Consider the following 27,039-nt stretch of genomic DNA (forward strand, 5'->3'; position numbering starts at 1 on the left):
CCACATTTGGCCCCGGGCCGCAGTTTGGAGACCACTGACCTAAAGTATTACTCCTGCCCATTTTTTTTTTTTTATTTATTAGTTTTGGAGAAAGTAAGGAAGATTAGCAGGACAGGATTTTACTAATATTCTTGCATTTTGAGGAGATTTCCCTTCACTACCTCTTGTGTCTCCAAGGCAAGTAGTGAAAAGAATCCTTCCAACTGCAACACAGGTGGGAAGAGTGAGGAACAATAAGACCCTCTCTAGGGTTTTCATCTCCATACTTTCTGTTGTGTCACCGAGAGAGAAGAAGTAGGAAATCCCTCCAAAGAATTTGACAGTGGTTAGAACCCTTATGCCCTGTACACACGATCGCACATTCCGACAACAAAATCCATGTTTTTTTTCTGACGGATGTTGGCTCAAACTTATCTTGAATACACATGGTCACACAAATATTGTCGGAAATTCCAAACGTCAAAAACGTACGATGAGCCAAGATAATTGAAGTTCAATAGCCAGTGCGGCTCTTCTGCTCGATTCCGAGCATGCGTGGAATTTTGTGCGTCGGAAGCACCTGAATGACCACAACATACAGGGATATACAATGTAATACTGACACATAATCACACACATAGGTTGGACTTGATGGACTTGTGTCTTTTTTCAACCTCACCTACTATGTAACTATGGAATTGTGTACACACGATTGGAATTTCCGACAACGGATTTTGTTGTCGGAAAATTTGAGATCCAGATCTCAAATTTTATTTGTCGGAAATTCTGATGGAAAATGTCTGATGGAGCCTACACACGGTCGGAATTTCTGACAACAAGCTCCCATCGAACATTTGTTGTCGGAAATTTCCGACCGTGTGTACGCGGCATTAGCCTTAATGTACATGGGACGTTTTAAACAACCTCTCCTGAATGATTTAACTTGACAGATAGTAACCAAGGTTTAAAACGTCCACTTTGCCACATTTAGCCGCGTTTGCGTTTAGAAGCATTTGGAAAAAAAAAATATTTTTTTTTTTTCAAAATAGCCAACACGAATAAACACCTGTAAATGAAACGTGAGTTTCCGCGTTTAGCCACGTTTAGAATCGTTTGGTGCTTAAAATGCCTCTAAACTCATTTTTTTGCTTTCCAAAAAGGCCTCTAAACTCAACTGCCTAAAAACGACATTAAACGAACCTGTGTACATGTACACATAAGATAACATTGGATGAGTTCAGGGGCAGCTGAAAAAAGCAGCCAACTGTCTCTGAACGTGTACATAAGGGCCTTAAGACATGTGCGGTTTGTTTTGTTCTAAATTGAAATTGGGACAAATTTTTCGTTATTCTGAGATTTGGATGTATCCGAATTACAATAGTAACGAATTGAAACAAATCCGAAATAAAGAAACAAAATTTAGTCAGGAATTTGAATCCAGTTAGGCTTCATGTACACCTGACGTTTCGCAACCTCTCCTGAACGCTGGAACATCACAGCTAGTAATCCACATTTAAAAACGTGTGTTTAGCAGCGTTTACAAGCCACGTTTAGCCGCGTTTGCGTTGAGGAGCGTTTACTAAAGATAACCTCAGGAGACACTCCCAAATGATTAGAAAGCATTATTTATTAACTATTTTAGCCATTCTGTGAGAGAACAGTGTGAGTAGCAGATGAGTATGTGTGAGGAAATGCTCCTGATATTGCTTTTGCTGAGGCTCCAAAGACGTAGAAAATTGTGTGAGAGGACCAGAGTTCGTCGCTACTGGACACATCCATTGTTGGCTCAACACATGTCCACAGGATACTTTTCTAATATGTATGTTCATCTGCGTAATTACCCAGAGAATGTGTATTGTACAGCAAAATTGGCTGATGAGGGGAATATCACATGGTATATCAAGCTTTCATACAGTGATAATTGAGTTTATGGTGTGTTTTTAGCATTTTCCAGGCTCAAAAGTAATAAATAAAATGTTTCTCTTTAAAAAATGCTACTAGGCGAAAACATGTCTAAACGCGGGTAGCCGCATTTAGCCGCGGTTGGCGTTTGAAATTCCTCTAAACACAGCTTCTGAATGCATTTTTTCTGGGTTCCAAAAAAAAGACTCTAAACGCAACTGCCTAGAAACGACTATAAACGACCCTGTGTACATGTACTGATAAGATAACATAGAGGAGAGTTCAGGAGCAGTTAAAAAAAAATGCCCAACTGCTCCTAAACGTCCGTTTACCAGCAGCAGTGTACATGAGGCCTTAGAAAATGAAATCAAATTTAAGAACAAGAATAGAATAAAAGAGAATAAAAAAATTAAGGAATAGAAAAGAATGGAATAGTAAATAAAAGAATAGAAAATAATAGAATAGAACAGAATAAAATAGAGTATAACCGTTTTCCAAAATTTGAATTTCAAACAGAATAAATTTGATCAGATGAGAATAGTCTTCTGAAATTTGAATAGTAAATATTTGAATTAGAATAGAATAGATTATAATAGAAAACACAATAGAATATAATAACATAGAATATAACCGTCTTCCGAAATCCAAATAGAATACATTTGAACTTCAATAGAATGGATTAAAAAAGAATAGAATAGAAAAAAAATAGAATATAACAGTCTTCCGAAATTTGAGTGTTCAATAGAATAAATTTGAATAGAATAGATTATAATAGAACAGAAAATAATAGAAAAAAAACAATATAATAAATCAGAATATAACTGTCTTCCAAAATTCGAATAGAATAAATTTGAATTCCAATAGAATAGAAAAGAATAGGATAGAGTAGAAAAGAATAGAAAATAAAATAGAATAGAAAAAACAATAGAATAGAATAAAATAAAAAGAATATAATCATCTTCCGAAATTGGAATTTAGAATAGAATATATTTGATTTGAATCTTCCAATTTCGTTAAATTTTAATTGAATTTGAAAAAGAATAGAAACTAAACGAATTCTGAAAACAAATTTAACTAAACAAAGTTATTTAAATAAAGAATCGAAATGAAACATATTTTTTCATTACAACTTGTCTACTAACTCTCCACAGATATTGGGGGAGATATTGGGGGAGATATTGGGGGAGGTGTTGGATACGGTTCTACTTACATTTACACTTAAATAAGCTGTGCTAACATGCACTGTTTTTATAAGAGATGCTACTATAGGATTGAAAAGGTATCTGACACCACCTCCATTACCACCTACCCTACACAAGACAAAGGAGATTTCCATTTTTCCTGAGCCTTGTATATAGGGTCACCTCTTTGGATACCGAGTGTGCAAACCAGGCAAGGGCTCGTCCCCGCTCCAAACTATCTATGTATCTAAAAGAAAGGAGCTGACGGCACTTAGTAAAATCCTTTGTTGGTCAAAACTTATTGTTCAAAAGAAACACAAAGCCCAACCTGGGACCTCCTTTGACACATTTCACCCCGATTGGGCTTACTCATAAAGACTTCTCTACAGCTGAGCCCCATTTGGGTGAAAAGTGTCAGAGGATCACTAAAATTTTACCTACAAAGCAATTTATGATGTCTCACCAGCTTCTTTGTTTTGGAACCACCCTACAAGGTTGGCAGTTTGCCCCTTTGATTGCTGGCTAAGAAATATTTCTTCTCGTTCCGGAGTGCATTCTTGTGAGATTTGGGATCCTCAGGTTTCCCAGGAGGCATCGAGGCCTATAGGCGAGTAGCCTGGAAGAGTAACTAGATCTAAATCCCAAGGTGCAGGACCCAGAGGAGCAGATATTTCACCAGTGGTTCACATTCCACAAACATTGATGTTATACATTTCCTGACAGAGAACTACACTTATAAAACCACTAGATGCCCACTTACTAGAACCTCATCCAGCAGCTCATAGATAAGAGCGAAGTTGAGCCGGACCACAGACTCGCTAAGGTCCCCACAATAATCGCGAATCAGGGAAGCCAGCCTGGGACCAAAGAGAGAGGGATAGATTAGCTTTCAATCCATCCTAAATCAATTTAGAGAGCGCTGATAGGCACAAACCCACCGGTTCAGGAGATCAATATACAGGAATGGAGAGTCACTGGAACCGACGTTTATGACAAAGTATAGACCTTGATGTCGAGTGTGAATAAAGTGGCACCCCTCATGTTCCTAGAAGAAATGGAAGACAAAGTTAATTGGATGCAAGACTCAACTTAAAAGAGAAGTATGGCCAAAGCACTTTAGGTCATACCTCTCTTGTGGGTCACAGGGGTGCACTTACCTTTACTCTCCTGTTTTTAATTTTTTAAACTGTATGGATATATAAAAATGAAAACTCACCATGACCACAGGAGCTTGGTCGGAAGGAAGAGAGGAAAGCTTCAGATAGAGGCCATCAGCTAGGCTGGTGTGTGCGGATGAACCGCGGTCTGAGAAAACTTGTAAGGAACATAAAGCAACAACAACACGTCCAGGGGAATATCACGAGACAGATGAAGAACGCAGATCAGACACTGATTATCAATGCATGTTAACCAAGTTTTCTGAATCTGTTGTTAAAACAAAGTGGTTCTCCACTCCCTGATATTCTCAGATAAAGGTGAACACCCCTATCTCCTAGAAGCTATCCAAGAGTAATGTGCCTTATACCCATATACCCAAGGGCACTGTGTCTTGCTGTATACTAGACCCTCTTAGCAATATGTGGTCTTCTACACTGCTTAGACTAAAAAAAATAATATGTTTCTTTTTGGGTTTTTTTTAACCTCTGGATGGCAGAAAACCTCAGCCATGGGCACAAATGGGACCACAGTGCTTGTGTGTACTTTGAAGATGGGTTGGTAGGGACATTTTTGCTTGAACGGTTGTGCAGCGCCAGACAGTGCTGCGGGCAGGCCGCAAGGTTGTCAGGGCTGGGCTCAGCCCTTCCTTCTCTCAGCTGGCCGTTCAGCTGTTGGCTAATTGCCAGCTCCTATCTCTCTCCACAGTTACTCAGCTGTTGATGATATCCTGCTCGTAAGTCCTGCCTAGTTAAGCTGTCCAGTCCAGAGGTGCTCTGTCTTTGCCTTGGTCAACATCACAAGAAACTATCTCCTGCAATCCTGTTCAAGACTTGCTTTGCTGACATCCCTTCTGGCTCCAGGCCCTACTTGCTGTTCCACTACATTGATCCCTGACTTCTGGCTTGGCTGACTATCTGTTCTGGTTACTGAACTTTAGCTATGTTTTGACTACGTTTGTTCTTTTTACTTTTATTATCAAACAAGTGTGATTTAACTGTACTTCTGTTCCAGCTGGATTTCATGGTTTCTGACAAAAGTTAATTACCTGACAACTAACCTTAAAGCGGAACTTCAACCATAACAACTTTATTATGTGCTGTAAATTGCTGCCGGCATTGGTTTATGTTTCTTCTTGCTGGAGGCTACCATTTTGCTGAAGCCCAGAGCCCCTGAGCTGCAGTAAATCATAAAGTGGAACTAAACCCATCGATTTAACATTTTCAAAAAAACAGTTACATTCCTGGAATGCCGGGATTGCTAAGGCCTCGTTCACACCATGGTGTGGAGGCGTCAGTTTTTTTTTATGCATGAGTTTTGCTCAAAGAAAACAATGGTTCTCTGTGGGCCCTGTTCACACCACAATGTGTGGATTTTTTTTCTGCGCAGGAATCTGCAACATGTATGCAGTTTTCTGCATGGAAAAAAAAAAAACTGACATGAAATCAACATTGGTGTGAACAGGGCACATAACTGACGCGCATGAAAACTGATGTCAACGCGCATAAAAACTCGCTGAAACGCGTAAGAAGCTGATGTAAACTGATGTCTCTGCAAGTGAAATCTGCAGTTTTCATGCATGTATGGTGTGGACAAGCCCTTACTGTCACATTTGCTTGTGTCCTTAAACTGTCAAACCATCAAATGGTCGGTGTCATAACTGATCACATGTGCAGCACCATGGCAGTTGCAGATCAAACAGAAGCAGCTTTCTTGGCTGTAAAGGATAGGAGGGTTTAATTCTGCTTTAAGGCTGTCAGCAAATTGACCTCTACAAACTCAGCAGAGCCTAAAAATAGAGAGCAACTGAGCATGTGCAGAGCAGGGGGGAGACAGCGTATTACTGGATTTTAACCCCTTGGTGCCGGCCTAACACAAATATGCAGCCCCCACTGCAATGGGCTTTTTTCCATGGGGCCGCATATTTGCATACCTCTATGCAGAAGTGAGCCTGATTTTGAACTCTCCAACTTTAGTAAATAAACCCCATAGACACTTATTTTTAATGTTTTACATAAATATACCTGCAAAGGGGATCAGCCTGCACTTTCTGACTAAAGTTCCATTTTAAGGCCACATGTACACGGGGCGGTTGAAAACCTTTTCTGAATGCTGGAAACTGACAGTGAAAAACGTCCATTTTACAGCTTTTACATACCTAGTTTACTGTAATATCCTATTTTTTTTTTTCAGTGGCGCACACCAACATGTGCAATTGGCTTGTTCTTGCACTGGAAGTGCGTTGGGCAAGACAGACCAACACTGCCGGTGTTAATGGACCCATTAATAAATTGTCCCGGGGATGAGTCAAAGGAAAATACAGGTATATATTACTTCACACCCGGGATAAATGAATACTCTTAGTTTTGCTGAAGGATACAGTCCTTATGTATGAGGAGGTCCCCCTTGGAGGAAAGAATAAACAGCTGGGAGATCATGGTTCAGTCTTTACCCTGGAAAACAAAGAACCAATGAGTAGACTGCTCTATATGATGGGCATAAGTGGCTGCATATGATGGGCACAGTGGATGCATATGATGGATGAGCACAGTGGCTGCATATGATTGGCACAAGTGGCTGTGTTTTATGGGCTCAAGTGGCTGCATATGATGGGCACAGTGGCTGTGTTTGATGGGCACAAGTGGCTGCGTTTGATGGGCACAAGTGGCTGCGTTTGATGGGCACAAGTGGCTGCGTTTGATGGGCACAAGTGGCTGCGTTTGATGGGCACAGTAGCTGCATTTGACGGGCACAGCGGCTGCGTTTGATGGGCACAGCGGTTGCGTTTGATGGGCACAAGTGGCTGCATTTGATGGGCACAAGTGGCTGCATATGATGGGCACAGTAGCTGCATTTGACGGGCACATCGGCTGCGTTTGATGGGCACAGCGGCTGCGTTTGATGGGCACAAGTGGCTGCGTTTGATTGGCACAGTGGCTGCATTTGATGGGCACAGTAGCTGCATTTGACGGGCACAGTGGCTGCATTTGATGGGCACAGTGGCTGCATTTGATGGGCACAGTAGCTGCATTTGACGGGCACAGTGGCTGCGTTTGATTGGCACAGTGGCTGCATTTGATGGGCACAGTAGCTGCATTTGACGGGCACAGTGGCTGCGTTTGATGGGCACAGTGGCTGCATTTGATGGGCACAGTGGCTGCGTTTGATGGGCACAGTGGCTGCATTTGATGGGCACAGTAGCTGCATTTGACGGGCACAGTGGCTGCATTTGATGGGCACAGTAGCTGCATTTGACGGGCACAGTGGCTGCATTTGATGGGCACAGTGGCTGCATTTGATGGGCACAGTGGCTGCGTTTGATGGGCACAGTGGCTGCATTTGATGGGCACAGTAGCTGCATTTGACGGGCACAGTGGCTGCATTTGATGGGCACAGCGGCTGCGTTTGATGGGCACAAGTGGCTGCATATGATGGGCACAAGTGGCTGTGTTTGATGGGCACAAGTGGCTGTGTTTGATGGGCACAAGTGGCTGCATATGATGGGCACAGTAGCTGCATTTGACGGGCACATCGGCTGCGTTTGATGGGCACAGCGGCTGCATTTGATGGGCACAGTAGCTGCATTTGACGGGCACAGTGGCTGCATTTGATGGGCACAGCGGCTGCGTTTGATGGCACAGTAGCTGCATTTGACGGGCACAGTGGCTGCGTTTGATGGGCACAAGTGGCTGCATATGATGGGCACAAGTGGCTGTGTTTGATGGGCACAAGTGGCTGTGTTTGATGGGCACAAGTGGCTGCATATGATGGGCACAGTAGCTGCATTTGACGGGCACATCGGCTGCGTTTGATTGGCACAGTGGCTGCATTTGATGGGCACAGTAGCTGCATTTGACGGGCACAGTGGCTGCATTTGATGGGCACAGCGGCTGCGTTTGATGGCACAGTAGCTGCATTTGACGGGCACAGTGGCTGCGTTTGATGGGCACAGTGGCTGCATTTGACGGGCACAGTGGCTGCATATGATGGGCACAGGTGGCTGTGTTTGATGGGCACAAGTGGCTGTGTTTGATGGGCACAAGTGGCTGTGTTTGATGGGCACAAGTGGCTGTGTTTCTGCGTTTGATGGGCACAAGTGGCTGCAATTGATGGGGGGGTTCAGTATTTTTCAATTTGTTTGCACCCCCCCCCCCCCAAAAAAAAAAAAAAGTTTGAGCACCAGCTGCCACCGGTTCTGGGGCTGAAGTGGTTAAAGTACTTTTCTTCCATCCTTTCATCGGATGTGATGTTTTCTCTCCCTCTCTCTATGGACACACTCAGAGCAGTCCCATGTATCATACAATAGCTCAACAAAGAAGAAACGCGGGAAATTCTCACTCTCGCCACTTTATTGGCTGGCGCTCCGCGAAGGGGGCGGGCCGCGAGTGCCAATCAGACGAGCCTTATTGGTTCACCGCTGAAGCTCCTGCGCTCGGCGCTCATTGGCTCCAACTCGCGTGTTCCCACCTCTGTTGCCAAGGGGCGGTGCGAGCCGGCGTGACAGCTTTACCGGGCCAGCCAATCACGTAGCGGAGTGGGCAAAAGCCCGCGAAAAGAAAGCCCGGGAAAACAGGAGGCAGCACCGAGCAGTCAGCGAGTCGTACAGAGCCGGAGCGGATCCGCCATTCACCAGCAGCAGACATGCCGAGGGACTATCAGGCCGAGAAAGGTAGGAGGGATGCGGGAGCGCGGTGTCGGGGGACCAGTATGAAGTCAGTCAGTGTATGTTGGTATAGTGAGCTCAGTGTGTGAGGTGACACAGCGCTCACACACCGGAGTCACGGCTCTGATATTCTGAACCACAACACTCGGAGCGGCCTTCTCCCTTCCTAGGCCTTTCTTTACTGAATGGGGGTCCCCGCTATACAGAGACTTCTGTCCGAGGCCTGTAAAGCCGGGGACTGCCGTGAACAGACCTCCCGCCGTATAGACTTACCCTGGCCGGGGTGGTCGCTACTCCTACATCCCCCGGGGAGGGGATAGGTCCGGATCACACGTACGGCCGGCAGGTTGTTGTATGAAGGTGGAGAGGTAGGTTTTACTTCCGGGTTATACGAGTCATGTGACCGGCTTGTGGCGCGTGCCTTCTGCTGTGGACGGATCACAAAGGCCGGGCGGAGGAAGGTGTGATGCGGCCTGTGTGTGTGTGTACACTGCCGCCTCATCATACAATATAGTCCGTCCTTTTCTATGACGGTGTCTGTGCAGATGGGAAGAGATCAGCCTGCGATACACTCACATCACCACTTGAGGCAGTATTGCAGCACACAACTGTACTATATTGTAGTTTACCAATCATTCAATGTGGTGGCTGCATTTGTTTTCCTTTGGCTTTTTTTCCCTGTTTTTTTTTTTTTTTTGTATTAGAGCGCCTCCCACTCTGGAGGAAGGAGCACAAGAGGCAATTTTTTTTTTTTTTTTTTCTTGGACAGCAGCAATGTCAGTCTGGTGTGTGGGTATTTGTATTAGCAGATTTAGATACGCTAACATTGAAGCCGAACTCCAGTTTAAAGAGGAAGTAAAACCCGATGGGTTTTTGCATGTACAGTGTTTTCCATGTGTTCCAGTGGCTCTAGTTCGAGGTCAGTTCCTGCTCCGGAAACTGCACTGGTGTGACCTAAGAGCCAATGGAACACACTGTGCATGTATTTTTAGGGGCAGTTCACACCACAAAAAATGCACTCCTACGTTCCGGATCAGTTTTTGCTTACAGTTCACACCACACGCAGTTCCAGTGTGTTTTTGATACAATTTGCTAGGTTCCAGTACAGTTCTGTGCAGAAAAAATGCAGCACGTGTGTTTTTTTTTTTTTTTTTTGTTTTTTTCCTTCGTGTTTTCTGCACCAGAAACTGACTGCATTGGTCTTAACTAGAGCCATTGGCATACATAAACACCATGCATCTTTAGTGCAGAAAAAGTGTCTGGTGTGAATCAGCACTTAGAGAAATTGAACTAACTCCAAGCCATCTGTCTGATGTCCTAACCGATCACATGCAGCACCATGGTAACTTTGCAGCAGAGGCTAAGACGGCTGCTTTATAGCTTACCCCGTGTCACATGTAAACTAGGCCCGGGGTGTGAAAACATGTGCACTTGTCTGACTGCTGTCGGCTTAGCTGCTGCAGGTATTGACATTTCTGGGTGTGTGGAGTACCTACTTGTGTACATCCTGTGCTCAGTACATGTAGCAAAGGTTGCAGATGCACTACAACAAAGTAGGCATCGATGCTCCTACACCAGAATTAGAGGGGGGGGGGGACAAAAAGTTGGGACTTTAAATTAAGCGTGTGGTTGCAAGAAAGTACAATGGATTGGTAACATATTTATTAAAATGGGATAACAGGGTAAAAGATGCATGATGATAAATTCCATAGCATTCATATCTTTTACCCTGTTATCCATTGTTAATAAATGATACCAATCAATTGTATGTACTTGCAGCCACATGCTTAATTTAGAATCACATCCCCCCCCCCCCCCCCCGTTTAAAGTCTCAAAACACAATAACCAGCCTTTTTGAAGGCAACCATATCTGTAAGACTAGACGTCCAGAGCCCCCCCCCCCCCCCCAGTAGCAAGTACCACCCCCTTCCTAACATTGGTTCACCCCCCTTTTACCCTGTGCTGCTTAAGGGGGGCAGGGGGGCATTGTTGGGAAGCAAAGTGCAGGAGGACTGGAGTTGGCTGCCAGTCTGCTGAATGCAGGGGAGGCTGGGATGAGGGGGCGCTACACAGAGGCGCACAGGATCTGTAGGAGTTCTGTCCTCTTCACTGCTGGGATGGGGTGGGGAGCGGACACAAGGGTGGCTTGCCAAGGTTGCAAGAGACTTGAGGTCCATATGAAATGGCCCAGCGGACCTTGTTTGTCCTGCAGCATTTACTATGCTGACAGGGTCGCTTCAGCTATCTCTCAGACATAAGAGTGATGGTGGAACAGAACTGCTTGCAGCTGGCCAGCTCGGTAACCCTTAGAGCAAGTGGCCTTCCCTTTAGGCTATGAGCTCATGGTGGCTTTAGTGAACTTGCTCTTATAGTAGACGTGTCCCCCCCTTTTTTTTTTTTTTTTTTTTTTTTTTTTTTTTTTTTTTTTTTTTTTTTTCCTCCTGGTTCATGAATAGCCATGTTGAGCAGCAGACAAGCTATCCATTACAGAGATTACAATTAAAGATGGAGCACTAGAAATTCAGCTAGTACGATATGGAAATAGTTCTAAGGTCCAGGTGTGCCAGTAGGCCAGGTTCATTCACTGCTCCATACCAGAGTTTGGGGGTTCTGGCCTATCGATGTGGACAGCCAGCTGTAGAGGGCATATGGGTGAGAGGAGCGGCGCCACTCTGAGTGCAGTATGTTAGTTAAAAGTAAGGTCAGCTCACATTTTGGTGGGATATAATGTGCATGGCATAAGTAGCTTGGGCTCCTGTAGTCCAGCTGGGCAGCGGTGGTGGTCAGCAGCTCCGGTGGTTTCCGAGGCTGAAGAGACGGTCACATAACAAGCACGTCGGCAACGATAGACGGGAGGCGTGGTCGAGCTTGCGTTCAGAGCATGCGTGCTCCCTGCCATGCACATTATATCATTATATCCAAAGTGGAAGTTCCATTTTTGGGTGGAACTCTGCTTTAAACTTTAAATGACATACTGCACTCAGTCTCTCTCGCTCTCTACCACCTGATGGTTTCCAAACACATGTGGTGCCCTGAAGAAGGCTGATGTACATTCACATGTTTTCTAATAGTGATTATGACATTCCCTTCTGTCTTATTACGACTTTGTTTTAATGCAACAAGGTTATCATTTTGTTAAAGGCTTTTCAACTAAATGTGACTGTTTTCTCTTTTTTTTTCCAGAAAAATGCAAAACCTTCCTTCAAGAATTTTACAAAGATGATGAGTTTGGAAAGAAGAACTTTAAATATGGAACCCAGCTGGTGAGTGCCATTGAGGGTGTCATGTGGTGGTCTGGTGTAATGTTTGAATGCATGTGCCTCCACCGCAGGGACACCCATATATTTTAGTGTTAGGACCACAGATACCAGGGTGAAGTGGCTCACGCATGCATTTGCAAATGCGTGATGACTAAACTCCTGTTTTTAACACATACTGTTAGGTTCATTTGGTTGTCTGCGAGCTGGTGGTAAGTAGGCTTTTTTTTTTTTTTTTCCCTGGGCATTCCCCAGACTTGTTACCTGGTGTAATGCTTTCCCAATCATCTTCAGGTCCACACACGAGCGTGGCTTCACCCACCTAGAACAGGAAACACTAGGTGGGGGCACCCAGTTCAAGCAGTTTTCCAGGACAGGGGACTTAAGTGCTTTTAAAGAAAGGTGGGCAGGAGACCTTTCTAGCCCTTTGTTTAAACCAAGGCTCTTTAAGGGGTTTGCTATGCTGGGAGGTGGGGCTTATGGCCACGTGATTGGTGGTCACATGATCAGAAAAGTCTCGATCGCAAACGGCAATCGGGAACTTTCTGGGGAGTGTGTAAGGTGCGCACTCTCAGCACAGTACTGTCAGCGCTATTGCACGCAAATATGCGACTGCTCGACACCAAGGCCCGGCTGCCTATTTGAGAGCACTCTGCACCAAGTAGTTAAATAAAAATTCTAACCTTGAGTTGCATTCCTTTTTTTAAAAACTTTCCCTGAAGTTTTTCTAGACCTATTTGGAAATGCAGCTATTCCATTTCCTCCCCCTTGGTTTTTAGGGACAATTGGGGGGGTTCCCCTTTGTGGACAGGGTGATGTCAGGTAGCGGTCTTCAAGTTTTGGAAATTGAAACTTCATAGCACTTCAGGGTGGTGGCTGGATCATGGCGTGTTGCCAATAACGAATATTGTGAAGTTCACCTGAGTAACTTTGTGGCATTAAACTTATCAACTGTCAAAGCCAACTTATCAAATGTTTTGGGTGGGGGGAAGGGTCAGACATTTTATTGCTGTCTTGGATAAACTCCAGGTATGGCAAATTTTTACAGTGAATGCAAAGCATTCTGATTGGACAAGGTGGAGAGGCGGGGTGGTAAGGGCACAATTTCCACCTCGTCCAATCAGAACATTTTGCATTCATTGAAAGTGTTTTATGAATGGTGCCCATGCTGAGTGGGTGACCTCTTGCTGTGTTCAGCAAGCAGCAGGGCAGCGCCTGGCATGGGACCCAGAAGCTGGAGGCGATGTAGTAGCAGTGCTTACTACAGTGTTTCTTTTTGGTTTTTTTCTTCCACAGGGATGGCACATTACATGCTTACAGTGGAACAAGCTGAACCAATGTAAAAATGGTCATACCTGGAATTCCACTTTAAAGTGGAGCTCTGCCCAAAAGGAGAAGCTCCACTTATTTGCAACCCCCCCCCCACCATTTTTTTGCAGGGGAGTGTGATATGGGTAATGAAAGCTGCCCCGCCCCATATTTCCAATATATGGCCCCTTCAGGTTCCTAAAATATTGTATCTAACTTTTATATTTGTGAACCTTTGTAATATGGCAGCGCTCTCCGATTTACCCTTTTCTCTTTTGTTCTTCATTGCTAATTTGGGTGTTTTTTTTTTTTTTTTTTTTTTTTTCTATTTCAGACAAATATTGCCCACAGGGAGCAAGTGTCTCTCTACATAGACTTGGATGATCTGGCAGAAGAAGATCCTGAATTGGTGGATGCCATTTGTGAGAACGCCAGAAGATACACCAATCTCTTCGCCGATGCGGTTCAGGAGTTGTTACCCCAGTATAAGGAAAAAGAGGTGAATGCAGAAAATGGAAGGTTCCCTATAAGGGGGTCGTACTGGGACTCTTGAATTGGTGGAGGCAAAATTGCAAAATAAAAATAAACCTAATGTGGAAGGCAGTTTTTGCTTTCTCCATACTTGGAAGCGTTGGGTATATTTTGAGACTGTTCTGTTGAGATATGTGAGTACAGCCCAATTAAATTGTGGGAAACGCCCAAAGAGGTGATCTACTTTTAACCCCGCCGACAGTACGCAGATGTGCGGCCTCAGCTTTTGGGGGTTATACCGGGATGATGCCTGGTACTTTTTTTTTTTTTTTTTTTTTTAAAGAGCCGGCGGTCGGCTATCCAGGGATAACTGATGCGGCTAAAAGCTGCTTGGCTGTTATACCGGAGGAGCAGGAGGGGACGTCACTCAACAGGCCTCCCGATCCACCGGAAGGCCCGATGAACAATCCGCCGCAGGTAGCCACAGACTGGAACAGAGCCGGAAACGGCTTTGTTCGAGTCTCCTGAATGTAAACACGGAAGCGACGACATGACGTCACCTCCTGTTTACTCGGCTGCAAATGGCGCCGGTTTGAAAAAAAAAAATATATACAGTATTCAGAATCGCCGAAAGCGGAGATCTGAATACTTTAAAGTGCAAAGGAGGGATCAGGGGTCTAAAAGACCCCCGATCCTCCATAAAGAGTACCTGTCACCACCTATTGCTGCCACGAGATGTTTACATTCCTTGTGACAGCAATAAAAGTGACCAATTTTTATTTTAAACACAATTTATTAATATAAAAAAATTTTTTTTTTTTTTACGCGCCTCCGCGAGCTCGTGCAGCAAAGAGCGCATACGGAAGTCGCACCCACATATGTAAACTGTTCAAATCACACATGAGGTATCGCTGCGATTGTCGGAGCAAGAGCAATAATTCTAGCACTAGATCGCCTCTCTAACTTTAACCTGGTAATGGTAAAAAAAAAAATTTTTAAATTTAGGTACCGTAGTTTGTTGCCTTTCCACGAGTGCGTGCAATTATAAAGCGTGACATGTTTGGTATCTATTTACTCGGCGTAACATCTTTCACATTGTACAAAAAAAATTGGGCTAACTTTACTGTTTGTGGTTTTTTTTTTTTTTTTTTTTTTTTTTTTTTTTTTTTTATTCAAGAAAGTGTCCCTTTTCCCAAAAAGTTGCATTTGAAACACAGCTGCATAAATACCGTGTGAAATAAAATATTGCAACAATCTCCATTTTATTCTCTAAATTTTCTGCTAAAAAAAATAGATGTATGTAGTTCTAAGTAAATTTTCTAGCAAAAAAATACGGGTTTTAACTTTTAAACACCAAATGTTAAAAATAGGCTTAGTCATGAAAGGGTTAATACACAAACTAAAATTAGAACACATGTCAAATAGAGGAGAGTACTGGCTTAGTGTTTTGACTGGACTTGCACTTTATTTCAGTGTTTTATATATAGATAGAACAAAATGTGTTTCTCGTGACTGACTTACAGCCAGGATCACACCTGTGACAAATGCGTTTTTTAAATGTGTTGCCACTTCTATAACATGTTTGTGGTGGTAGACCACCAATAGTGGGCAGGATTAACACACTGCACCCAAATGCACAGGGGTGAGCGGGGCTTCATGCAGGGTTAGTGGTTGCAAATTGTTCTGTCTGGCTTGGACATCTAACTTGAATATCGGCAGGCATAATTTCAGGCTCTGAGAATTTTGCCAAGATTTCACATGCTGCCCACTAAGCGTTTTTTTTATCAAATTAAGCTTTTCATGGGTTTTGCATGATGGAAGGAGCGTGGTGGTTTTTTTTTTTTTTTTTTGTTTTTTTGGACTGGGTCGCTAGGCAGTTTTGTACATGCAGAGTTTAATACCAAACATAAGGCAATAATGTACACATGTTGGAGAGACGTACTGAACTCTTAATATTAACTCCATAGGTTGTGCATAAGGACTCTCTAGATGTCTACATAGAACATCGGTTAATGATGGAGCAGAGGGGCAGAGACCCCTCAGAGATCCGGGACCCCCACAACCAGTATCCACCAGAGCTCATGAGAAGATTGTAAGTAGCAGCAATTTTTTTTATTTTAATTTTTATTTACTTTTGAGTAGTTGTTCAAAGGGTTATCCAGTAATGTTGCAGTGGGGTTGATTTACTTAAACTGGAGAGTGCAAAATCTGGTGCAGCTGTGCATGGTGGCCAAATCTGCTTCTAACTTCAGCTTGCTCAAATAAGCTTTGACAATAAAATCTGGAAGCTGATTGGTTTCTAAGCAGAACTGCACCAGATTTTGCACCATGCAGTTTTAGTAAATGACCCCCATTCCCCCCCCTCAGTGTTTTGAGAATCGCATGTGATCAGGTGGTTTCTGACAACATAAAAGCTGATAAACTCGTATTGTACAGAGGGATTTTCCAACCTGTTGGAATTTCTTGCTCCAGTTCCCCCACACTCTTCTAAGGGGGGGGGGGGGGGGGGGGGACTGCCCATAGCGCACATTTTACAATCCAGTGATAATTGCAGTGGGTTCTGGTATTATAATGTTTGGAGATGCAAATAGCAGGTTATGATGGCCAACCCTGTTCTGTACCTCAAGCTATATTGATTGCTTACAAATGTTAGCAATGACGCAAATTTATACCAGTTTTTTTTTTTTCCCCCTCCAGTGAACTGTACTTCAAGGCTCCCACCAGTTCCAAAGCTCGCGTTGTCCGTGATGTGAAAGCGGATTCAATTGGTAAACTGGTTTCCGTGAGAGGAATTGTGACCAGGGTCACAGAGGTCAAACCCATGATGGTGGTAGCAACTTATACCTGTGACCAGTGTGGTGCTGAGACTTATCAACCAGTAAGTAAAAATTTTATCTCAGCCGGGTCCTCAAACTAAATCTGTCCACAATTCCCCCACCCCCCCTCCCTCCAGTTATAGTACTTGCAATTACAGTGGGGAAAGTTATTTGACCCCCTGCAGATTTTGTAAGTTTGCCCAATTGCAAAGAAACGAAGGGTCTAAATTTTTATCATAGGTGTATTTTAAATGATAGAGGCCGAATATCCAGAAAAACGCATGACTCATTTTATAAATTGAGTTGCAGTTTAGTGAGTAAAATAAGTATTTGGATCCCCCAAGCAAAACATGACTTAGTGGGTGGAGAAACCCTTGTTGGCAAGCACAGAGGTAAGACATTTCTTGTAGTTGGTGACCTGGTTTGCACACATCTTAGGAGAGATTTTGGTCCACTCTTCTTTACAGATCTTCTCTAAATCCTTAAGGTTTCTTGGCTGTCACTTGGCTCCCTCCATGAACTTTCTATAGGGTTAAGGTCTAGAGACTGGCTAGGCCACTTCATGACCTTAATGCTGCGTCTTTATCCACTCCTTTGTTGCCATGGTGGTATGTTTTGGGTCATTGTCATGCTGAAAGACCCATCTTCGGTGTTCTGGCTGAGGGAAGAAAGTTCTCATCCAAGATTATACAGGACATGGCCCCGTTCATTGGCCCTGTAATGCGGCAAAGTCGGTCTGTACTTTAGCGAAGAAACAGCCTCCAAAGCATAATATTTTCACCTCCGTGCTTGACTGTAGGGATGATGTTCTTGGGGTCATAGTTGGCATAATCCTGGAAATTTTACGGAGGGAGCTGAAACTTGGGAGTTGCCAAGAAACTTTAAGGATTTAGAGAAGATCTGGACCAAAATCCCTCCTGAGATTTGTGCAACCCTGGAAACCAACTACAAGAAAAGTCTGACCTCTGGTTGCCAACAAGGGTTTCTCCACTGAATACTAAGTTGCGTGTTTCTCGGAGATCAAATGCTTATCTTACTCGCTGAACTGCAACTTGAGTTATGTTTGTTTTGTGCACACAAATATATACTTTTTTTTTTTGGGGTATTTGCGGTGGTGGGTAGGAATAGTAAAGGGAAGTTATTGCACTGGAGGGGACTCTGCTCTGTGGAAGAGGTATAGGGTATAAAATGTAATGGTAAGTGTGTGTGGTTTAGTTATATCCTCTAATGTTTTTACAGATCCAGTCTCCAACCTTCATGCCTCTCATAATGTGTCCAAGTAAAGAGTGTCAGACTAACCGGTCAGGTGGCAGACTCTACTTACAAACTAGGGGGTCAAAGTTTGTCAAGTTCCAGGAACTGAAGATTCAGGAGCATGTAAGTGGATTATAAAATGTTTTGGGTTTTTTTGTGTTCCTCCCAAGAAAACTTTACCTAACAGTCTGTGCCTTGTGTATGTTTAGAGTGACCAAGTACCAGTTGGCAATATCCCTCGCTGCATGACAGTGTACGTGCGTGGAGAGAATACCCGTCTGGCCCAGCCAGGTGATCATATCAGCATTACTGGGATCTTCCTTCCTATGCTAAAGACTGGTTTTCGGCAAGTAGTACAGGTAAGTGAGTTGAATTATCGGTCAGTTGATTCATTTAATGCAGGCCTTTCTCTTTTTTTTTTTTTTTTTTTCAAAAGCCCAGGATGCAATTTCTAGTCGCCGTGTGGCGCCTGAGACTTGACAAGCCCTGATTTATTATATCTAAACTGAGGGAGAAAACATCAATTTTCTTTGGCTACAGTGTCGCATGACTGCAAAATTGTCAGTTAAAGTAAAGCTGCATCGCAAAGAATTGCCTGGTCATTAGGGAAAGGGGGGGGGGGGGGGTTAAAGCCTTCCGAGGCTGAAGTGGTTAAAACTTGCTGCCCTTGCGTTCTGCAGCTGGTGTCGGTGCAATGTTAATGACACCCCAAACACGGGTCGTGAATGCAGTGTCTGTCTGCACTGGGTCACATGATTCAAAACTACCATGTGGTCCGGCTGCAGTGCATGTGCCACTTTGGTACATTTTTTGAGCCCATTCAAAATAAATGGACTCAAATCGCATTGCACTGAATGCGGTGTGACATGTGGGCTTGACCTGGTGCTGTTTAACAGTCTTCCTGTCCTAACTCCAACATTCTAAAAAAAAATTACATTTTTATATACATTATACTTGTACACATCCCCCCCCCTCCGCCCCAAAATATCCCTGTGGCATGTACTACACAGGACTAGGGCTGAAAAGACTTGGAGGGAGTTCAATTTTAAAAAAGCAGCAGTGCAGCCATTCACTGCCATACTCTGCTTTAAAATGGGGAGAAATGCATATTGATGCACAGTGATGGGCTTGGTGCTGGTGACTTGGGGACTCAAGCTGAAAGAGCGTAATTAAATAACAGTGGCAGATGTGCATAGATGCCAGATGGAGATCCCAATTGAGACTGACTCTTTTCATGGAGTTCTTTGTTGCATTAAGAGAACAGTGTAGGGTATTGCAGGCTCAATACTGTGGGGCTGCAAAATGTAGCGTATGAATGAGAGCAGATGGTATTAAACTGCCCCCCCAGATAATGACTGTGCAATACAGATGCTAACTAAATTGCTGGCAGGATCAGAAGAGTTTAGTCTGGGGAGGGTGACAAACTTGGTATTTTTATTTTAACAATTTGAAAGTGAGCAAATTGGTGCTTTTGGGTTTGGTTTTTGTTTTTTTTGTTTTATGTAGGCTTGGGGCATAATATATTTTATATTTATTTTTATTTATTTTTTTTTTTTTTTTTGTGTTCTGTCCTGTAGGGTCTTCTTTCTGAGACTTACATGGAGGCTCATCGAATCACTAAAATGAATAAAACTGAGGATGATGAGCTGGGAACAGAGGAGCTGAGTGAGGAGGAACTAAGACAGATTACAGGTGTGCAAAAACCTAAACTTCAGAGTTTGAAAATTACTCCTCCTGAAGTCTTCAATAACCTCCTAGTTACCAGTCTTTATTGCAAAGGAATAAGTCTGTAACTTGGTGCACTTTTTTCTTTTTAGAGGAAGACTTCTATGAGAAGTTGGCTGCCTCCATTGCCCCAGAGATCTATGGTCATGAAGATGTGAAGAAGGCACTGCTGCTTCTCCTGGTGGGTGGTGTTGACCACTCTCCCCGGGGCATGAAGATAAGAGGTATGTCTTGACTTAATCTACTGACTTCACAAGAACTTGGTGGGTGGAGGATTATCCTAGTGAGGCCTGAACATAACTTGTAATATTCTTGTGATTTTTTTTTTTTTTTTTCAGGAACATAAACATCTGCCTTATGGGAGACCCCGGAGTAGCAAAGTCCCAGCTTCTGTCTTACATCGATCGTCTAGCTCCTCGCAGTGAGTATCTTATGTTTTGAGAGAATCTGACAGTCTGATTTTTTTTTTATTATAGCAGGTATGCAGATCAGACTTTACTGGCTGCATGCTTGTTCCAAGACTACCAGACAACTAGCATGTCAGCCCCTGTAGTTCGGAACGGGTGTCTTAACATTTTGTTTTTCCACATGCAGGTCAGTACACAACTGGACGAGGTTCGTCTGGGGTGGTCCTCACGGCTGCTGTAATGAAAGATCAAGTAACTGGGGAGATGACTCTGGAAGGCGGAGCTCTGGTGTTGGCAGATCAGGGTGTCTGCTGTATTGACGAGTTTGATAAGATGATGGATAGTGACCGCACAGCCATTCATGAGGTCATGGAGCAGCAGACCATCTCCATTGCCAAGGTGAGGATCTGATAAATGGTTTACATAAGTAGGTGGTAATAGTGGGCCTTTTTATTGCATATTTAAGTGACCTTTGAGTTTTAAGTGACACCCCCCCCCCTTAACTGGTAATGAACAATTGTAACATGCTTTTTATTGCACCGTGTACATGTTTTGAAAAGCAAATGCCCTCAAATTCATAAAGACTGGTGCAGACATTTTGCTGAAGTGCCTCTCGTACATTCTAAAAGTGAAGAATGCGCCAAATTCACGCACCTGTCTAAACTTTGAATTTTGGCTTATGCTGCACCACTTTTAGAATGCACTCGAGACCCTTTTGCAGAATCTGTCTGAGACAGTTTTTTCTCTGTAAACCAAGAGTTTGTCTTCGTTATCTCTTCTATTGCATTGGCGCATTAAATGCAATGTAGAAATGGTGCATTCAGTGCTACACAATGTAATGGGGTGTGTGGTTTCTAGTGTTGTTGTGTGGTTTTTTTTTTTTTTTTTTTTTTTTAATTATTGTTTTCTGAGTCACTTTCCTATCTGCATTTTATGGACGGGGCCAGGGACTAATATATTTTTTTTTTTTTGGGGTTCGATAGACTTTAATAGATCAAATGCGTGTACTGAACGTGAACTGTACCTGCATTGGTGTGAACCAGGCCTGAGGGAACAGATTACTGGTTTAATTTTATCTAATTGTATTTTTTTTTTTTTTTGTTAGGCTGGAATTATGACAACTCTTAATGCTCGCTGTTCCATCCTTGCTGCTGCTAATCCTGCATATGGGCGATACAACCCCAAGAAGAGTGTAGAGCAAAACATCCAGCTCCCTGCTGCCTTACTGTCTCGATTTGACTTGCTTTGGCTAATCCAGGACAAGCCGGATCGGGATAACGATCTCAGGTGACTCTTTGGCTTGTATGATGCTAGTTTTTCATGGCACATCTGCAGTTTGTGTGGGTTTTTTTTTTTTTTCTTTCCCCCTTTTGGTAAGTTGACTAATGGAGGTGTCTGTTGTCTTTAGACTGGCTCAGCACATCACATATGTTCACCAGCACAGCAAACAGCCACCATCCCAGTTCGAAGCTCTGGATATGAAGCTGATGAGGCGATACATCACCATGTGCAAGAGGAAGCAACCCGCAATCCCAGAATCCCTTGCTGATTATTTGACCGCTGCCTATGTGGAGATGAGGAAAGAAGCGCGAACCAATAAAGACACCACATTCACATCTGCAAGGACCCTGTTGTCCATTCTACGACTCTCTACAGCTCTGGTAAAGACTTAGTGTGTCGTCCCCCCCCCCCCCCCCCCCCAACATCTCATACGCTTGATATGTGCCTGCTGTACCATGTGCTTGTATGAAAAAGTGCTGGGCTGTTCCAGCTTTCAAAAGCCGCGCCTCCTGCTCGTCTGTGATAGGCTGAACACTCCGTTTCCCAGCAGTCAGTGTACAGCCTCGTCCGTGGAATGAGAGAATGTCCACGATAGGCTGAGTGTTCTGCCTATCGCAGACGAGGAGGCGCGGCTTTTGAACAGTGGAATGGCCGCCGAAGTGTATTATCACACACTGATCGGAGGATGAAGATCGCCACAGGGAGGTTGCACTGGACACAGGTAGGCTGCACAGGGACACAGGACACATACATACAAGTGCTTGCTCTCCAATCAGATTTGTCCTGACACACCCCTTCTGCACAGCCATTTGCTGGGAAGCTCAGTCTACTGCTGTTGCATCTCCTCCCCCTGCTCTTATGCAGGTGATAACAGAGGGAATGTGATTTCTTATGTAAGAAGAAAGGGTATTTTTATAATTGTGTTTGTGTATTTGCCTTTCATTTCCATTTTAAGCTGAATGGGTTGTTTTACAAGGATCGTTTTTACAATTGCTTTCAAACTATTGGAATACTTAATGCGAGAGCAGTGTTTGTCGTTGGGAAGACCGTTTTGTCCTTGAAGCTCCAAAGTGCTGTTCGTGCAGGTAGCTGTGTCATAGTCCTACTGTAAGGACAGCACTTCCTGAGTTTCCTGTGACCTCCATCGTCCTGAGGCTGATGATTGCATCCAAGGCACCCGATTCTCTCCAGAAAGGCCGATGTTGACAGGCAGAGACAGGAGCAACTGCTGGTGTGTCCTAGGAGCATTGCACTTGTCTCGGTCTGACAGTGTTGGCAAAACACTACGGCATAATGACCAAACACTTCTATTTTAGGCTGAAAACAAATGACTGAATAAACATGCTGATGATCCTCACCTATGCCCAACATTTTGTTCTGTTTATAACAGTGGTGGGAACATGTAGATTTTGAAAGCCTTGCCTATCGCACATGAATCTGCAGTGTTGCAGTCCACCTGTTCCCCATCGCACACATGCTATGGCAAGAGTATGTGGACGCCCCTCCAAAACTGAGTTCATATATTTCCAGTGAAAGGTATGGTTAATGCTAAAGCATTCAAAGACTTGTGGACAATTGTGCATTTGCACTTCCCTTCAACAGTGTGTGGTGAAGACATGGGGGGGCAAGGTGCTTTGGAGTGGGGGGCTTCCAGATTCCAATAAGCCCACCCCCCCCGGCAGACCCTGACAACCACTGGCCAGGGTTGTTGGGAAGAGGCCCTTGTCCCCATCAACATTTACTCTGCAATGTATTGAACATACTACATTGATGGCTATATATAATCACTGCACACTACCTGCCTAATCTCCCTTCATTCACTATATACGGCTGCCATGTAAGCAGTGGATTTGGCCCCTGAGCCATGATTGGCCAAAGGCACCCTGACTTTGGCCAATCCTAGCTCTTACAGCACATTGCGCTGTGATTGGCCAAAGCATGCCAGTCAGGTCACACAACCGCAATTGTCGTCAGTTAAAGCGATGCAGTGCCGAATCACAAAGTGCTCTGGTCCTTGGCCTGCCAAATGGTCTGTGTCTTAAGTGGTTAATATAACTGCAAATTAACCACTTGCCTGTTGGGCATTTAAACCCCCTTTCTGCCCAGGCCAGCTTCATCGCTGTCACTCTTTTTTGTATGACAATTGCACGGTCATGCAACACCGTACCCAAATTTTTCTCCTGCTTTTAGAGACCTGTTTTGTTCTACAAGAATCATAACCTTGGATTTCACTTTTTTGAAAGGGTTGTGGAATTTTTTTTTTTTTTTTTTTCTGCTAATGCTACTCCTTTTTTCAATAGGCTCGGTTACGTCTTGAAGATACTGTTGAGAAGGAGGATGTGAACGAAGCAATGAGGCTAATGGAAATGTCTAAAGACTCTCTGCTAGGTGACAAAGGACAGACTACAAGGTAAAACTATCCCAGCTGTCTTTTTTGGTCTTTGGACTTTGGGAGCTTCCTCCTTTGTTCTCATGCTGTAGGGTTATATACGAGGTCTATAGTGGTAGATGTCAATGTATACCCTTTTTTTTGGCTTCCAGGACACAGCGACCCGCTGATGTGATCTTTGCCACGATTCGTGAGATGGTTCCAGAGAAGGGGGCACGCAGTGTCAAGTTTTCCGAAGCTGAACAGCGATGTGTTTCCAAAGGCTTCACTCCAGCACAGTTCGAAGCTGCCTTGGAAGAGTATGAGGAGCTGAATGTTTGGCTGGTTAACCAAGCCCGGACAAAGATCACCTTTGTGTGATTGATGTACTCCACGCTTCTTGCCTAAAATAACTGGCTGTGTTTGATGCATATATCAGACTGTTGAGTCTCTCCAGAAATTCCCATTGATGGACAATTGCGGGCATACACAGGCGCAACACACACATTTTATCTAGCTATGCCTAGTGGCACATTTATTTAGCGGCGTGCTAATACTAAGATGACATGTTGACGCATTTATATTTACATTTAGTTGACTTCAGGGATTTCTGGTCTTTACTATGGAGACTTGTTTTTCTGACTACAATGAAAATTTTGGTCTCTAAAGTAATTTCAATAAAGACTTTTTTTTTTTTTTTACTTGTAAGACTCAATTTATTCTGTGTGCAAGCAATTATATCCTGTTTTTAGGAAGGAACTTGCAATTAAACCCCAGCAGAAGCTTCCATCTGTTCTCTTCCTCTGGGTACAGAGTTCTGCTTTTGCCATTTTATTCAGATCCCATTATGGTCAGGTCAGCCACACGAGGATCCCAGGTCCAAATCCTTTGGCACTGACCCAGTGATTTGACATGTCTAATGGCTCGCTCAGTAGACTGAACAGGCTGATCATTATAGACCTGTTCTATTACTTTTATAGTTGGGAAGTACTAGTTTAACCACTTCAAGACAGGTCTTTTTCTGACACTTTGTTTACATGGTTTTTTTTTTTTTTTTTTTTTTTTTTTTTTTTTTTGCTAGAAAGTACCGTATCAACTTGAGTATAAGTTGACCCAAATATAAGCCGAGGCACCTAATTTTACCACAAAAAGCTGGGAAAACATCTTGACTCGCGTATAAGCCGAGGGTGGGAAAATGCAGCAGCTACCGGTAAACAATGCCCATCTGCAGCCTCACTGTGCCCAGTTGCAGCCGTACCTTTTTAATTACTAAAACCACGTGTGTCTCCCGCTGTGTAATGCATTCTGTTCAGTCGTCCATTGAAACAAAGCCCCGCCTCCTCGTCTGTGATGGGCAGAACACTGATACAGTTTCCCAGCATCGTATCAGTGTTCCTCTATCACAAACTGACGAGGAGGAGGCGGTGGGGCAGGCTTTGTTTCAATGGATGGCTGAACAGAATGCATTACACAGCGGGAGACACCTTTTTGTTGCTAAAACAGCATGCGTCTCCCGCTGTGTAATGCATTCCGTCTGTGATAGAGGAACACTGATACGATGCTGGGAAACTGTATCAGTGTTCCGCCTATCACAGACAAGGAGGAGGTGGGGCGGGCTTTGTTTCAATGGAGGGCTGAACAGAATGCATTACACAGCGGGAGACGTGCTGTTTTAGTAATAAAAGGTACGGCTCACTCGTGTATAAGCGAAGGGAGTTTTTCAGCCTAAAAAAATGCCTACAGTCTGTCACAGTGCTACCCCTGGCTGACTCCACACACTTCGGTGGAGAGCTGGTTCTGTCACAGGAGCTTTACCTGCACGCTCCAGCTAGATTGGTAAGTACTCTGCCACCCCCCCCCCCCCCCCTTTTCCCTCCCTGGACTCTGTGTGGGGCATTGGTACCCCCAGGGGGTGGTTGGCCCTGCAGGGTCCCCTTCCACCCCTCCCCAGATCTTGGTGGTAGCCTGTCAACCCCTCCCCCTGGGCTGTAGTGTGGGGGCCCGCTGGTGCAGCAGGGTTTCTCCCCCCACCCCTCCATATTTACTGGCCCTGTAGGTAGAGGGGTGGGTGCAGGGGTGTGAAGGACACGGTACCAAGCTATGCTTTGCATAATGTGTCAGACTACCTGGATTTTGGGGTTGTACAGTCGCACTACCGGTATGCCATGCGGTCGGGCTATCCGACACTTTAGGCTGCTGCTTTGTGGCTTGCTGGCTGGGCATGGGCGTATGCCATTATGCATTGGGGCACATGCCCTCTTTTGCCTCAGTCCACGGGAGCTCCACACCGCCCTCAGCATGATGGCAAGCGGGCTAGGGCGTTGCCCTGTTACTGCTTATCCTCTGCCTTCTATTGCCCACCCATAGCAGCGGTAGCTCTCCACAAGAGTCCGCAGTGATGTGGTCCCGGCCGGCAAATACAGTAGAGGCTGTCCTCCTATGGGAAGACATGGGATTTAAATGGATCACCCTTCCTGCATGCTCTAGCTTGCCCTGCATGTGACTGAGGCCTGCTATTTGGTCAGGTGGTAAGTGGGGTTAACCCCCCCCCCCCCATTTGGAGCACCTTAGGGTGCTCAACAGAAAGGGTCCTGGACAGACACAGCAGTAGTCCTGAGTTCTAAACCAGGTCCTGAAGCGGTGCCACACAGCTGCTCTGTACTGTTGCGTTGAGGAAGTACTTCATCCATTTTTTTTTTGTGCTGCCGAAAATGGCAGCCCCACCACTGTTAAGCATAAAGAAACTATGTGGGTGATATGCTGGGGAGTGCTGTGGGGGACCAATACAGGTTCTTCGGGTCCTCCTCTAGACTGGTGTCATAAGACACACAGCAAACAGGTAGCGACCCCTGCCCTCTCAGGTCATGAGTCCGGCTCTGCCGCTGTGGACACAGTCCTGCTTGCAGGTCCAGCTGAAGAGATCCCTGACTCTTCAAAGAGTTGTCTGCTGGTGCAGTTGCGCATGGAAAGGCACTGGTGGACGCACCTTCTCACCTCCAGTGTGAGAAACCCTAACAACGGAGCATTCTTGGTATGTCATAATACAGAGGCATTGATATTCATGACTACTTGGGTTATCCTGCTACATTCAGGTGAAAGGACAATGGCCAAAAAGGGCATAAACCCTCCCAGCTCAGCTAAGTCTCAGTTTGTAACAAGCAGTAAGAGAATGTTTGTGTCCTGTGATCTACTTGAAGAAAAGGATTTTACAGATCAACCAGGAATCCTAATCGTACATCACAGGACACAGAAGAGGATTTCATATTCATTAT

At 44.4% G+C, this 27,039-nt stretch overlaps 2 protein-coding genes across 2 annotated transcripts in view; one reads left to right on the top strand and one right to left on the bottom strand.

Annotated features, from left to right (window-relative positions):
- AP4M1 (adaptor related protein complex 4 subunit mu 1) overlaps positions 1–9,306 on the bottom strand; it is a 46,179-nt gene extending 36,873 nt beyond the window's left edge. Inside the window, exons 1-5 of the mRNA XM_073622891.1 lie at positions 9,154–9,306; positions 6,598–6,670; positions 4,279–4,367; positions 4,001–4,107; positions 3,823–3,919 (exon numbers count right to left, since the gene is read on the bottom strand). Coding sequence (XP_073478992.1) covers positions 3,823–3,919; positions 4,001–4,107; positions 4,279–4,367; positions 6,598–6,655 — 351 coding nt within the window. The 5' untranslated portion in view covers positions 6,656–6,670; positions 9,154–9,306. The remainder of the gene's footprint in view (positions 1–3,822; positions 3,920–4,000; positions 4,108–4,278; positions 4,368–6,597; positions 6,671–9,153) is intronic.
- On the top strand, positions 8,721–24,468 carry MCM7 (minichromosome maintenance complex component 7). Its single transcript, XM_073622892.1, has 15 exons — positions 8,721–8,886; positions 12,064–12,143; positions 13,780–13,944; positions 15,884–16,008; positions 16,614–16,794; positions 17,972–18,109; positions 18,196–18,345; positions 19,564–19,678; positions 19,804–19,939; positions 20,050–20,132; positions 20,306–20,517; positions 21,224–21,405; positions 21,527–21,779; positions 23,700–23,809; positions 23,941–24,468. Exons 1-15 carry the CDS (start codon positions 8,859–8,861, stop codon positions 24,146–24,148), a joined length of 2,166 nt encoding a protein of 721 aa, XP_073478993.1. The 5' UTR covers positions 8,721–8,858; the 3' UTR covers positions 24,149–24,468.
- Positions 24,469–27,039: the final 2,571 nt, after the last annotated feature.

The sequence above is a fragment of the Aquarana catesbeiana genome, linkage group LG03 (genome assembly GCF_042186555.1).
Source record: "Aquarana catesbeiana isolate 2022-GZ linkage group LG03, ASM4218655v1, whole genome shotgun sequence".
Lineage (NCBI taxonomy): Eukaryota > Metazoa > Chordata > Amphibia > Anura > Ranidae > Aquarana > Aquarana catesbeiana.